The sequence below is a fragment of the Prunus persica genome, chromosome G1 (genome assembly GCF_000346465.2).
Source record: "Prunus persica cultivar Lovell chromosome G1, Prunus_persica_NCBIv2, whole genome shotgun sequence".
Lineage (NCBI taxonomy): Eukaryota > Viridiplantae > Streptophyta > Magnoliopsida > Rosales > Rosaceae > Prunus > Prunus persica.
In genome coordinates this window covers 33,563,692-33,576,651 of record NC_034009.1, presented here as the reverse complement: position 1 = coordinate 33,576,651, position 12,960 = coordinate 33,563,692, and the positions used below count along the sequence as shown (strand labels likewise).

Sequence of the window (12,960 nt, the reverse complement as noted above, 5' to 3'; positions counted from 1 at the left end):
CTGGGTTACTGGGTCGGAAACATGTGACTCGGTCATCAACTCGGTCTTCCTCCTCTAGATCCAACGCTACTGGGACTGGTGCTGCTTATAATACTACGTCCGCCTCCTCCTCCTCCAGAGGAATGCAATTCAGGAAGCTCTCTGGCTGTTATGAGTGCCACATGATCGTTGACCCTAGCAGGTATACATTTTTAATTTTATTTATCTCCAACATATAATATGCTCGTTACATTTCAGGTACCCAATTTATATATCTAGAAATTAATATGGAGAAGTAAATTTATAAATATTCAGGTACCCAATTCCGAGGTCTAGTGTTTGTGTTTGCTCTCAGTGCGGAGAGATCTTCCCCAAGATGGATAGTTTGGAACATCACCAAGCAATTCGCCATGCTGGTAACTACTGTATACCATACATGCTAATTAATATATATGCTATGCTACCTCTTAATAATAATCTTTTTATTATTCATTTCATGATGCTGAATTTTCTTTATATTTCTTTTACTGTTTCATCATTACCAAATTTCTATTATACCATTAGACATTTTTGTTAATAGCTAAGGGCCGTTTAGTTTTTATTTTTTATTTTTTATTTTTTTGCGCTATAGTATAAAGGAAAAAAAGGGAGAATGAAAGTGAAAATCAGAGGGAAGATGAGAGGAGAGGATGAGAGGAAGGTGTAACAAAAGTGAAAACAAAAACAAAAACTAAAAACTAAAATCTATTTGAAATTGTTTTCACTTTTTTTACTCCTCCTTCTCATGATCTCATCCTATCTCTCAATTTCATCATTACTCTTATTTTTACTCTCATTTTTCTCCATATTCTAACACCAAAAATTAAAATTTAAAAAAAATTAAAATTAAAATAGTTATAAAATGAGGCCTAAAACGTTTTCAATAGAGTTTATAGCTTAAAATCTTTTTATAGGTCTGAATACTTAGCTCCAACAATTTTGATATAAAAACAATTGATAGATTTGTAAATTTACCATAACGATTGATTGCACCTCATAATGGTAGTCAACTTCATGAGTACAAACCTACAGCTGTCCATGCATGACCGAATAAATGACACTCTGATATGTAAGGTGGCCTGTCTTAATTCGGGAAGAAAGACTGCCCCACTTTTCTGACGTTAAAACTCAACCATCCTGACGCTACCTATATTTTCATTAATTGGGTCTTTTACAAAATTCTATAAATTAGTTTTAATTAAACAAAGATTCCATTATAATTTATAAGAAAATAAAGGTAGATTAAAAAGTAATATTATCTTAATTTTGTATTCGCGCAGTATCGGAGCTGGGAGTTGAAGATTCCGGCCGAAACATTGTGGAGATAATATTCAAATCAAGCTGGCAGAAGAAAGACATTCCCATCTGCAAGATCGAACGGATACTAAAGGTTCACAACACTCAGCGCACCATCCAACGGTTCGAGGACTGCCGGGATGCCGTGAAGAACCGTGCGCTGGGCACCACACGAAAGAACCCCAGGTGCGCAGCGGACGGGAACGAGCTGTTGCGGTTCCACTGCGCCAGCATCTCGTGCACGCTCGGCGCACGTGGCTCATCCAGCTTGTGCGGCTCCGTACCTGGCTGCGGAGTGTGCACGATCATCAGGCATGGCTTCCAAGGCAAAGCAGGAGGGGAAGGGGGCAAGGGAGTGCGGACCACTGCCAGCAGCGGTAGGGCCCACGACTCCTTGAGCTGTATGGACGGGCGTAGGGCCATGTTGGTGTGCCGTGTCATTGCTGGCAGGGTTAGGCGCATTGCGGACGATGCGCCGACGGAGGAGGATGCGTTGTCGTCCTTGTCGGCTCCTGGCTCCTACGATTCTGTAGCCGGATTCGTCGGAATATATTCAAATCTCGAGGAGCTGGTGGTTTATAATCCGAGGGCCATCCTCCCATGCTTCGTAGTCATTTACAAGGCTCTAGAGTCGTGATTAACGTCGTCGTTTTTAAACCCTATTTGGCGTTCCTCTTCATTATGTTAACTGACTTGTCTAATTTTCGGGTTGATTTATGTGTTGGTGTATATAGATGATATTCTCTATCATTTTCACATGGTAATGCTAGTGAGGCCTACTTTTTTTTTTTTTTTTGTTGTGTTTCTTCTATGTTTGTTTAATGGGTTTAGTTCAACTACTCGACTGCAAGTGTTTTTGTTAAATTAATATTAAACTGTTTTATCATTTGGGCAAGCTATAATTTAATTAAAAATGAGTGTCCGGAAGCTGTCTGTCTTCTTCTTTTTAATCTTCTTTCAGACCAGTGATGAAAACGATGAACATTCATGTGACCGATGAAGACGGTATATATATGTATCCAGTAGAAGTAGAGTAAGAGACAAAGCAACTGCAAGTTTTAAGAGGCAGGCATTGATCTGTCATCATCTTCAGTGGACGCCTTTCACTGTCTAAACTTATAACTCTTTATTTCATCATTCATGGTGGGTCTCCTTAAGTCATGTTTTGATGAGAGGTCATATTCAAGCATATGAAAGCCAGTGCCACAAGCCCCACAACCAATATTTAGGCAAGCTAGCCTAGCTAGCTGCAGATCAGAGGCAAGCGTACGTAGAGAGATTTCCTCTTTCATACAATTTGTTTGTCATTTTTCTTCATAATAATTCAGCAGCTAGAAAGTGAAACAATAAACTAGTTAGATTCTTAGGCGGTTATCTATCTCTATAAGCACAGATTTGTGCCCCCACTAAGCCAAGATTAACAGGGGCCACGTGAGATAATCTCCGAATTACTGCGAGTACATTATGACCTTAGAACCCGAAGAAAAGAAAAAAAACTCACCAAGTTGACAGATGATATATAATTGCGTGCACATGCGTCATTGTTTCTAGTGTCAGAATACTGTGAAAAAAACCCTAACAGTTTAATTTATTGCATCAGGGATTCAGCGTAGTGATGGATTATTGCACTAGTTATGGAAGATAGTGTAAATAAGTAGAGAGGGAAAGGAAGAAGCAGCTAGGTTTTCCAAAAATCATGTTTAATACATAATCCCCGTTGAGATTACTGACAATCTTGCACGTAAAAACATGCTAATAGAAGCGTAGTGCAGGTCAGCCAGTGGCCCATGCTCTAGTGTAAAATTCTAATTAAGGCTCCTGCTAGCTTTGACAGCGCAACTAATCTTACTTAAACTTACTAACAAGAATCTTATTGAGGCTTATTACACAAACAAGAATCCTAGCGTGGGGCGGGCGCTCTCTCTGTCTGGTAACTAAATTGATAAATTAAATTAAATTAAACAGTAGCTAGTTAGGCTAGCAAAGCATGCATTGACAAATGGAGGTCGCTCTGCACTTCTACTTATAATTAGTTTAACGTAACTTTCGAATTATAGACAAGACACTTAGACACACACACACCCCAACTGGTTATTTGTCTTTTATACTAGCCAGCCATTACACTCCATGTCCATCGATGTACGACCAAAAAACCACTCATTGATGATGAAGTCCACGTGAGATGTAAGTAGGTTTCCTTTGTCAATGTGAGCCCATTGATTGGGGCCGAACCTGTCAAGTCATTAACTTAACTTCTTCCGTGCCACATCGACTGGATCGCATAATTAATTTTGATCCTTTGATTGGGTCAGGCCCAAAGGCCATTCCCTTTTTATCTGCTAGTATTGTTATTAAGAAACTATAACACATTTTCTGCAAGTTTGGGTGGGAAGACACCACCAATTGTCCAAAAATACGCTTCAATTGACATTGAAAGAAGTGAACAGGAGGAACACATGTATGTCACATAGGCAATTAACGTAAATTTTGACAATGATGTTAACATCATAATTATATTGCAAAAAATTAAAAAAATTAAGGTACATACATGATTGTTAAATTTAAGAGTGTATAAACAAACATGCCTTAAGAGTGAGAATTCAGAATACTAAATTGAAATTAACCTTAAAAATAAAATAGAGATTCAGAAATTCCATCAATCCATCAGAGGTTGAAGGTATTATTATGAGTCCCAGAAGAAGAAGAAAAAGAAGAAGAAAAAGGTTCTGTTCATGAACAAGAAATCACAAAATATGATGATTTGGTTGCAAGGTATGAATGAACATCCAATAAAGAAGAAAAAAAGGAGAATCACATCATAAGCAATTAAGGTGGTCAATAAAGAAATGACTTATTTATGACCAGGCTGGGCCCAAAAAAGAAGAAAACATTTCCATCTTGCAATTTGTTTTCTTTAACAATGAAGAGCACAATTATGACAGAGAATTTGGAACTGATTTTTGTTAAACATGGGATGGGATGACTTCACCTAGTCTAGTGAAGTCTGGTTAATAAGTTGTTGAGACAGGTGCTTACCTCATGATTAATACATTTTCTTTACTTTAAGGAAGAAAGTACCAAGACACAATTATGATGTCCTACAAAAATCATTAGAACATGCCTGACTGACCCTCCACTTTTGATATTAATATAAATAAATAATTAAGATCGTCTAAATCTCTTCACAAGCTCATCATCTTTTTCTAGTACCCATTTTTGTTTTACCATAAACAAATGACTTGGCTTCTTTCAAGTTTTCCAGGACCATTTTGTATTGCTACTGTCGAGATGCGATGTTATAAATTTAACGGGGGAGAGTGAGTTACATTATATTAATTTCTAGAGAAATACTTGAGTTGATGATAGGGTATGTATGGACCACCTCGATATGAACTTGAGCTATCTGTATATATATATATATATATATATATTGATTCGCATCTTCAGTTTTGGTTGTGTTGAATTGACTAATGCAAAGGGCAATCATTAGGTTAAGCTTTCCTCAGCCAAGCAGGGTACCTAAGGCTGCCAGAAAAATGAATGGTAATTTTTGGCATTTCTCTGACTAATGACCAATCTCCATCTCCATGGGTCAAATAATCATTTTGGGGGTTTCTCATAATTTCACATTAGCTAGCTCTATCTTAGGCTTTGGATATAAGTTAAGTACAACCAAACCAATTAAGCATCCACTTACGTACCATCATATATAATTGGATCTTTAATCCAACTCCAAAATTAACTTCACAATTACTCACTTAATTACTACCCTAATACTTTGTGTTGAACCCAATTAATGACTTTTGCAAAGAATCATGAACAAGTTAGATATGGAAAATGTTCTTCAACTAACTAAGAAAGCCTTTTTTTTGGGTGAGGACAAGTGAAGGCCATGCAAATGATTTGAGCACATGGACAAATGCCAACATCCTTGAGAGTTTTAATTAGTCTCCCAAATAGAATAAAAGTCATGCCCTGGAAAATCACACCCTTCCCCCATTTTAAATTTATAAGATAGACGACACACACACACCCATGATAGCATTCCATTTCCCGGAGAGGACGAAAACAGAGAATACAATGCAGCCAAGAGAGAGAGACCACAGCTCCTCCTTTATTATACAAGTAGGTGATCATCAACAATTCCATCACCACCACCAATTTGATCATCATCATCATCAACCTCCCAAATTGAACTTGTCTGCCATGAAACTCTTCAACCGCTTCCGGAAGATAATAATGAGACTCTTATTTTCTATCCCATCTCGATCAGCTACCGCGTCTTCTTCATCTTCCTCAGGAGCCACGAGCAGCACCCCCAGGCAAAGGAACAGCACCAGCTGTGACAGGTTCTTTGAGCCCCCAAAGACTTCATGCAGTTCCTATTATTCATCTCATTCGCATTATAACGAGGCCATCGCTGACTGCATCGAGTTCTTTAATAAGTCCTCCTCGTCTACCCAAGAGGACATGTTGGATTTTGATCCACAATCCAGCGTTATGGTTTGAACTTTGATATAAATGTTTCTTTTCGCATGCACATGCTCATGTACTTATGTACTTATGTTTTGCCTCACTGTCTTTTTTCTTATTAATTCGTGATCTTGTTTTGGTTTCAACTTCAAGCACATTAAGCATGTACTTGGTGCAACTATGCATTCCCTGTTGGTCTCGATCCTCCTGTTCAAACTATTTTATCTGTTTTGCTGTTGTTGTCTCTTACATTATGCCTTATTTATCATGTACATATACATTGTTGAGAAGATTAAAACATCCTTCGATATGACTATTTATTTATTTGTGAATGCATGCATTCCTTCTGTTTGAATGATTTATTTCCTCTGAAGCTGGGTCGAATTTTGAACAAGCTTTCATGAAAAGCAAATTAACTTGAAAATTGGCACTTAGAACTCTCTTTCTTATCACAATTTACGTTTTATGAGGCCTTATATTTGTTGTCAGTGTCAATGTTACTGGATTGTTGTATTTGTTGTCGAATGTTGGACTCTATTTAAATAGCCCATTATTATCAATACGCATTGCATTAAGGCCCAAAGTAAAACATCTACCCTCAATTAAATTAATAAAAGAAAAAAAAAAGAAACAAGAACAACGGCTTAAGCCTTAATGAGATCAGGCACACTAATTTATTGGGTACTTCATTCAAAGACTCTCTTCTTCAAGTGTTACAATTTCTTATTATCCCGAGCAAACTAATTTACTGGCAAGACTTGCATACATATATAAGATAGAAGTGAGACATACAAAATACAATTACACAAAGGGGGAGGGGAAAAAAAGAGTTGGCATGCAAGCGGCAGTATTATTGGATTGGAACCAAGATGAAGATGTATGTTTGTGTGATGTAGAAATGCAGCAGGGCTGATGATAAGTCATCAAGGATCAAGGATAGGCTACTTGTGGGCCTCCTTTCTTCTTAGAAAACATCCCGGCTATTAGAGGAATGAATGGCTTGTTTTTCTTCTTCTTGAGAGAAAGAGAAGGGTGTCTTTGCAATTTTTCATCAACACCTAAACCTTGTGCGATCTTTACTTGCGCAAGGGAAGGTGGATTTGCAAATGTCACATATCTTTTGTTTTGAAACTCAAAGCTTCCTTCTTCCTCATCAGATGTTTGTGTTTTCATTTCAAATTTGGTTGAGTCTGAGTCTTCAACTATATTCCTAACGTCTTCGATGATCTCCGCTTCTACAAACTGTTTCTCATATTCCCTTTCCTTCAACTGATGGAGCTCTCGCTTTGTCCGTTCAAGCTCCTGTTTTAGAGATGAAAGGCAATTTTCCATGAGCTCGCTTTCTTCTCTGGCTTTTTGGAGGCTTTGTTTTGTCTCCTCTAGCTCCGCTGTCACGCTTCCAATTCTGGATGCAGGGCCATGCCGATGCCCATTTTCATGTGCTCCATTCTGCATCTTTCAAGAATACAAGAAAATCAATTATTTAGTACAATTATATTCTGGATGCTTGCTTGCTTGCTTGCTTGTGACCCCTCCTCTCCTCTCCTCTCAACAAAGCCAAAATTAACATTTCTTTATTTTTCTATAGCATCTCTTCATTTGAAAGCCAAGAAGATTAGCTCCAGATTCCCTCCCTAATAAAGCCGACCGTTAAGGAATTAAGCCTAGTGATGATTTAACATTCTTTATTTTAAATATTTAACAGCATAACCACAGCTCAGTCACATAAACAGGGGCAACTTAATTTGTACTCAGCCACAAGCAAAGCATATATGAGAAGATCAAACTACATTTTCATTTTGTGTAGATGGGAAGATTAAAGTTAAGAGATGTAACCTTTAATCGCAACCCAAGTAGTAATTAAGTAAGTAGTGATTAAGGTAATTATGAATATGATGATGATAAGTACCTGTTTGAGCTGGGTGGCATAGAGTTCCCCTGCAAGAAACTTTTCACCGAACAATGAAACAGCTTCTTTGACAGATCGGAATGGTTGCCGTGTATCAATCTCCGCCCTCTTCATCCTCCTCACACCTTGCACTTGCACTCCTGCTGCTGCTGTTTCATTGTTATTCTCCATCTTCCTTCCTTAATAAAACTTTCACAAATATTATACTGCTTGCTAGCTACTACTAGAATCAATCAAGGCCCCAACCAGAATGCCCAATTTACTTAGTCTTGAAAACAGAGAGAGAGAGAGAGAGAGAGAGAGAGAGAGAGAGAGATGGGGTGGCTGGCTGGTTACACTTCTTTACAAGTGAGACAGAGAGAGAGAGGGCGGTTATAGATGGGGCAGGGGGGACAGGGGGGAGCTTCGTTTCTTCGCGTCCACTTCACTAGAATTCTGTTAATATTGTGAATGTGATTGTGAAAGTGAAAGGAAGGCGGTGGGTGGCAGCAGTTGGTCACTTCTTCGCTTCTCTTGTATTTTATTTGGTTTCTTCTCGTGGACTGGGGCAAAAGAGAGGGACTCTTTGCCAATACCCAACACCAACCAATTCCAATTACCTTTTTTCATAATTATGGGTCTTCTCCTGCACTCTTGCTTATGGTCAAATCTAACCCAGACTCAAATCCAGCCCACAAACTGGCCTCAAACTTGGGCTGGCCCGAAACTCGCAATAACGCACATGACTGGTGGGCCTACCAACTACACATTTATCCATGTAGAGGGAGAGAGAGAGAAAGAACAACCACAACACACACATATATATATCTATATATATAAAGCAAAAGGCAGAGAATGGTGAAACATTCAAAATACCAGAAAATGCCCTTGATTAATGCAAACATTAAGAATTGAAATTATTAATTAAATGAGGATAATATGGTAAATTCACAATTTTTCGTATTAAAAAAATTAAAAGAAAAAGAAAAAGCAGATAATGGATCCTATTTTTATAGAACACAACTACCCATTATCTTTTTTAATTCTAAAATAAATTTACTTATTTTTTTTAAAAAACCTCTCGCAAGCGCGGAAGCGCGTGCAGAGAGGCTAGTATATATAAAGTAAAAGACAGAGAATAGTGAAACATTAAAAATACTAAAAAATGTTATTGGTTAACTCAAATATTAAGAATTGAAATTATTAATTAAATGATGATAATATGGTAAATTCACATTTTTTTTCATATTAAAAAAAGTAAAATTAAAAATAAAATCAAATAATAGGTCATACTTTTATTAAACATAACTATCCATATTATTTTTTCTTAATTCAGAAAAAAAAAATCAATTAGCACATACGTGAGTATGTTCCAAGGGGCTTGTGGTACAGAAAGAGCAATGGTATGTATGGCATACCGTTTCTATCAAGTTCCCAAAGTAATCAATACAGAAAATGCCAATCCAACTATGGTAGGGTAGGATGGCCACGACTTAAAAAGTTGATGGAAGTCTCAGAATTTCGAAACCAAAATCATTAAAAAGGATTAAGGATAAGAAGTATCCATCTTCATCAATCATTATCACATTAACAACAACAAAACATCTTAATAACCTAGCCCAGCCCTGAAGCCAGCTTAATTTATCATCGTATTTTACAAAGATTGCTGCTGCTGCTGCTGGCGCTCCAAGCATATGAATATTTTTACTTGTTTTTATTTGGAAACTATTATGGATATACTTTAAAACGACTGGAAAAACAACAATTATGGATATACTTTAAAACGACTGGAAAAACAACAACATAGTTCGAGCTACAACACCACCAAAAGCACAAATCTTCGCGGTTGTGTCCCATCTACAAACCCCCATCGTATTGTCCGCCCAATCCCAACCTTTGTCCAAACCCTCAGCTTTGTACCCAATCAAAAAACAATAAAATAGCAAAAATAACAAAACAACGGGAAGGTAACGAACAGTTTAATTCCTGTTAGCTTGTTAATTGTCTTTCATGTCAGCTACCCAAAACCACGTCGTCTTGCTTTCTTTCTGAGCATTTTCGACTTTTTATTATAAAATATTAATAAAATTACACAACCTAAACAAATCACAGTTGGGAACCTTGCCAGTTGGTTGCCAATCGACAGAAATAAAGACCAACAATAGTACCACTATGCTCCCTCTCTGCGCCTTGTTCACTATTTTCCCTCTTCTTTCTTTTTCATAGATCTTGCCTTAATACAACATGTCAGTTGCTGCCACGCCCCCAGCCGTTGGACCTTTCTACCTCAGGCGCCGATCACCTAGTACGGCCATGTCCATGCCTCGCTTTAGGATGGCCGTCCGATCTGCTGCCGTTTCTGTCACTCCGCTGTTGACCAAGCTACACAACGACTCTGCCACTCCTTTGCCCCTCCTGCGCCACGTGGCAGACGCCATGGCCGCCGACATGCGAGCCGGGCTTGCCGTGGATGGTGGGAGTGACCTCAAGATGATACTCAGCTATGTTGACAGCCTCCCAAGCGGGTACTATTCACACTTCATACGACGCCGTCAAAATTATACCTTGACTGTTTGCTTGTTTTTTTTATAATTTCTTTTCTAAAATTAATGGCTAGTACATTCCATTTTCTACTAGTTTTGTTTTGATGTCATGATTGTGAGTTGTGAAAGGTGTTTACTTTGCTATGCAAGGAAACAGAGTATTTTGTTCTGTCTCTCAATGATCATGAGTTTAGTGTTTGATGTAATTTCAATATGTTTTGGAATTGGAAGGAATGAGGAGGGGTTGTTTTATGCACTGGATCTTGGAGGCACAAACTTCAGGGTGCTGAGGGTACAACTAGGCGGCAAACAAGAGCGTGTGATTGCCACCGAATTCGACCAGGTTTCGATTCCTAAAGAGCTTATGTTTGGCACCTCAGAGGTCTGCTTGTTTTATCACTAACTAATTTGCTACAACAATATTAAATGTTAGTTTGTCACATTTTATATTCAGGATAATGCATACATGAGTTAAAACCAGTTTTGGTTGGTCACACTGCAGCAACTGTTTGATTTCATTGCTTCTGGGCTGGCAAAATTTGCACAAAAAGAGGGTAATAAATTCCACCTTCCAACCGGTACAAAAAGGGAGATTGGATTCACATTTTCATTTCCTGTGAAGCAGACCTCCATTGACTCTGGCATACTAATTAAGTGGACAAAGGGTTTTTCTGTTTCTGGAACGGTTCGTACTTTCCTTTTCTGCATTTCTGTTTTCATTTTTCTAGAGCTCTTCATTGGATTGGTTTCTGCTTTTTGGGTTTATGTTAATGGCTTTAAATTTTTTCCTCTGTCATTTTCTGATCATAGCTTCTTAACACTCGTAACAACTTGCCAACTTGGCAGACATAATCATATTAAGATATTCAAACTTTTACAGGCAGGGAAAGATGTGGTTGCTTGTTTGAATGAGGCTATGGAAAGGCGGGGACTTGATATGCGGGTGTCTGCCCTGGTATGCTCATCTGATGCTAGCATCCTTTTTCAAAAGGTTTAATGAATTAGCTACCAATCTGACATAAATCCATGCGTACTAGATTAATGATGCGGTTGGAACATTAGCTGGAGCAAGATATTGGGATGATGATGTCATGGTTGCTGTTATATTGGGTACTGGAACCAATGCTTGCTATGTTGAACGGGCAGATGCTATCCCGAAACTACAGGGTCAGGTTTCTTCTTCTGGCAGAACGGTGTGTGAGAGAGGGCCCAAACTCATTTCTCTCTCCTTTATGGACATAGCTTAATTTTATTTCTCAATTTGCCCAAAATTACCTTTGGCTCAGATTATTAACACTGAGTGGGGAGCATTCTCAGATGGTCTTCCTTTGACTGAATTTGATAGAGAAATGGATGCTGCTAGTATCAATCCTGGTGAGCAGGTAAACTTTATATAATATATATATATATATATATTTTAGTAACTCAGATTTAGCACTTTTCTTTAGCATGCTGGTAACAACTAACAAAAGACTACATAGTTATTACTTGTCCCTCATATTACATATGCAGATCTTTGAGAAAACAATTTCTGGAATGTATCTGGGTGAAATTGTACGAAGAGTGTTAGTGAAGATGGCTGAAGCAGATGCTTTGTTTGGTGAATCTGTCCCAGAAAAACTATCAACACCTTTTGCACTCAGGTTAGATAAACTTCCATTGTTTGCTGAGTCTGGTAACACTAGGAGTTCAGAATTAGAATTATGCTGAAGTGTGTTTGGAATTGATTTTTATAGGACCCCAGATATATGTGCTATGCAGCAAGATATATCTGATGACCTTCAAGATGTTGGATCAATCCTATACAATGTAGCAGGGGTAAACTTCCGATGTTTGTTCTAAATTGTTCATACATACCATCTTGATGCATGCCTAAGCAAGTATTGTGTACAATTTAAAGCTAGTTTCAGTTTTCAATGTCTTTTCCTAATCAATATTTTCTCATTTCCCCAATGCTGGCATCAGGTTGAGTCAAATCTAAGTGCAAGAAAGATTGTGGTGGATGTATGTGACACCGTCGTGAAGCGAGGTGGGCGCTTAGCTGGTGCAGGAATAGTAGGGATACTTCAAAAGATGGAGGAGGATTCAAAAGGTCTCATCTTTGGCAAGAGGACAGTGGTGGCAATGGATGGAGGGTTGTATGAAAACTATCCTCAATACAGAAGATATTTGCAAGAGGCAGTGACAGAGCTTCTTGGGACAGAGATTTCAAAGAATGTGGTCATAGAACATTCAAAAGATGGGTCTGGCATAGGGGCTGCTCTCTTGGCTGCTGCAAATTCCCAGTATGCATAATGAGAATGGTTCGTAGGGCAGGACAGCACTCTTGCTGCCAACAAGGTAATATAGTAGTACCATGTAATTTGCCCCTGATTAAAAAGGGTTGTAATTAATTTGCAATTTGGTTGAACTTGGCATTGTTTTGGCGAATAAGAAAGTGAGTGAACAAGACAGTGATGAATTTTGGATTCGATTCAGAATTGTAATTCAGAAGTAGATTGTACAACTTTGAGTTCATAATGCACCATCCATCTATATGGTGCAATTTTTGTCATTCAGTTCATCTGTACGAAATATTATGAAGTACTTTGTGGCTCATAAGTAAATATTACTAGTCACTAAACTTTAGTTTAAAATGCTTAATTTGGTACCATCCACAAGCTCAATAGTTTTGAACCGTCTGCTGTCTGTCTTGCTGGTTGAAGCATAATTTCCAAACGCTGTTCAAATGAACATGACAGG

General features: G+C 38.1%; 4 protein-coding genes across 6 annotated transcripts; 3 read left to right on the top strand and 1 right to left on the bottom strand.

Annotated features, from left to right (window-relative positions):
• Window positions 1–2,228, top strand: LOC18788424. Its single transcript, XM_007226405.2, has 3 exons — window positions 1–181; window positions 295–395; window positions 1,299–2,228. The coding sequence occupies exons 1-3, from the start codon at window positions 123–125 to the stop codon at window positions 1,949–1,951; spliced, it is 813 nt and encodes a 270-aa protein (XP_007226467.2). The 5' UTR covers window positions 1–122; the 3' UTR covers window positions 1,952–2,228.
• Window positions 5,041–6,072, top strand: LOC18793073. Its single transcript, XM_020555443.1, has one exon. The coding sequence runs from the start codon at window positions 5,350–5,352 to the stop codon at window positions 5,821–5,823; it is 474 nt and encodes a 157-aa protein (XP_020411032.1). The 5' UTR covers window positions 5,041–5,349; the 3' UTR covers window positions 5,824–6,072.
• On the bottom strand, window positions 6,359–8,399 carry LOC18788756 (WEB family protein At1g75720). Of its 2 annotated transcripts, none has more exons than XM_020561810.1 (2): window positions 7,697–8,399; window positions 6,359–7,236 (listed from the first exon to the last, which is right to left on the bottom strand). In XM_020561810.1, exons 1-2 carry the CDS (start codon window positions 7,865–7,867, stop codon window positions 6,718–6,720), a joined length of 690 nt encoding a protein of 229 aa, XP_020417399.1. In that variant the 5' UTR covers window positions 7,868–8,399; the 3' UTR covers window positions 6,359–6,717. The 2 variants fall into 2 exon arrangements, with proteins under 2 accessions (XP_020417399.1, XP_007226726.1); XM_007226664.2 differs by having other exon boundaries at window positions 6,359–7,242; window positions 7,697–8,396.
• Window positions 9,485–12,841, top strand: LOC18792370 (hexokinase-2, chloroplastic). Of its 2 annotated transcripts, none has more exons than XM_007222185.2 (9): window positions 9,485–10,200; window positions 10,450–10,561; window positions 10,721–10,903; window positions 11,099–11,173; window positions 11,256–11,411; window positions 11,505–11,600; window positions 11,731–11,861; window positions 11,955–12,036; window positions 12,184–12,724. In XM_007222185.2, the coding sequence occupies exons 1-9, from the start codon at window positions 9,920–9,922 to the stop codon at window positions 12,511–12,513; spliced, it is 1,446 nt and encodes a 481-aa protein (XP_007222247.1). In that variant the 5' UTR covers window positions 9,485–9,919; the 3' UTR covers window positions 12,514–12,724. The 2 variants fall into 2 exon arrangements, with proteins under 2 accessions (XP_007222247.1, XP_007222248.1); XM_007222186.2 differs by having other exon boundaries at window positions 9,487–10,200; window positions 10,450–10,600; window positions 12,184–12,841.

What these genes read in the sequence shown, in the direction of transcription:
- LOC18792370 (XM_007222186.2), top strand. Translation starts at nt 9,920, where the DNA reads ATGTCAGTTGCTGCCACGCCCCCAGCCGTTGGACCTTTCTACCTCAGG. An exon ending in GTTTTTCTGTTTCTGGAACG is followed by an intron (nt 10,904 to 11,098) that starts GTTCGTACTTTC and finishes AAACTTTTACAG; the next exon opens with GCAGGGAAAGATGTGGTTGC. An exon ending in GTATCAATCCTGGTGAGCAG is followed by an intron (nt 11,601 to 11,730) that starts GTAAACTTTATA and finishes TTACATATGCAG; the next exon opens with ATCTTTGAGAAAACAATTTC.
- LOC18793073 (XM_020555443.1), top strand. Translation starts at nt 5,350, where the DNA reads ATGATAGCATTCCATTTCCCGGAGAGGACGAAAACAGAGAATACAATG.
- LOC18788424 (XM_007226405.2), top strand. Translation starts at nt 123, where the DNA reads ATGCAATTCAGGAAGCTCTCTGGCTGTTATGAGTGCCACATGATCGTT. An exon ending in ATGATCGTTGACCCTAGCAG is followed by an intron (nt 182 to 294) that starts GTATACATTTTT and finishes ATAAATATTCAG; the next exon opens with GTACCCAATTCCGAGGTCTA. An exon ending in CCAAGCAATTCGCCATGCTG is followed by an intron (nt 396 to 1,298) that starts GTAACTACTGTA and finishes GTATTCGCGCAG; the next exon opens with TATCGGAGCTGGGAGTTGAA.
- LOC18788756 (XM_007226664.2), bottom strand. Translation starts at nt 7,867, where the DNA reads ATGGAGAATAACAATGAAACAGCAGCAGCAGGAGTGCAAGTGCAAGGT. An exon ending in ATGCCACCCAGCTCAAACAG is followed by an intron (nt 7,243 to 7,696) that starts GTACTTATCATC and finishes TATTCTTGAAAG; the next exon opens with ATGCAGAATGGAGCACATGA.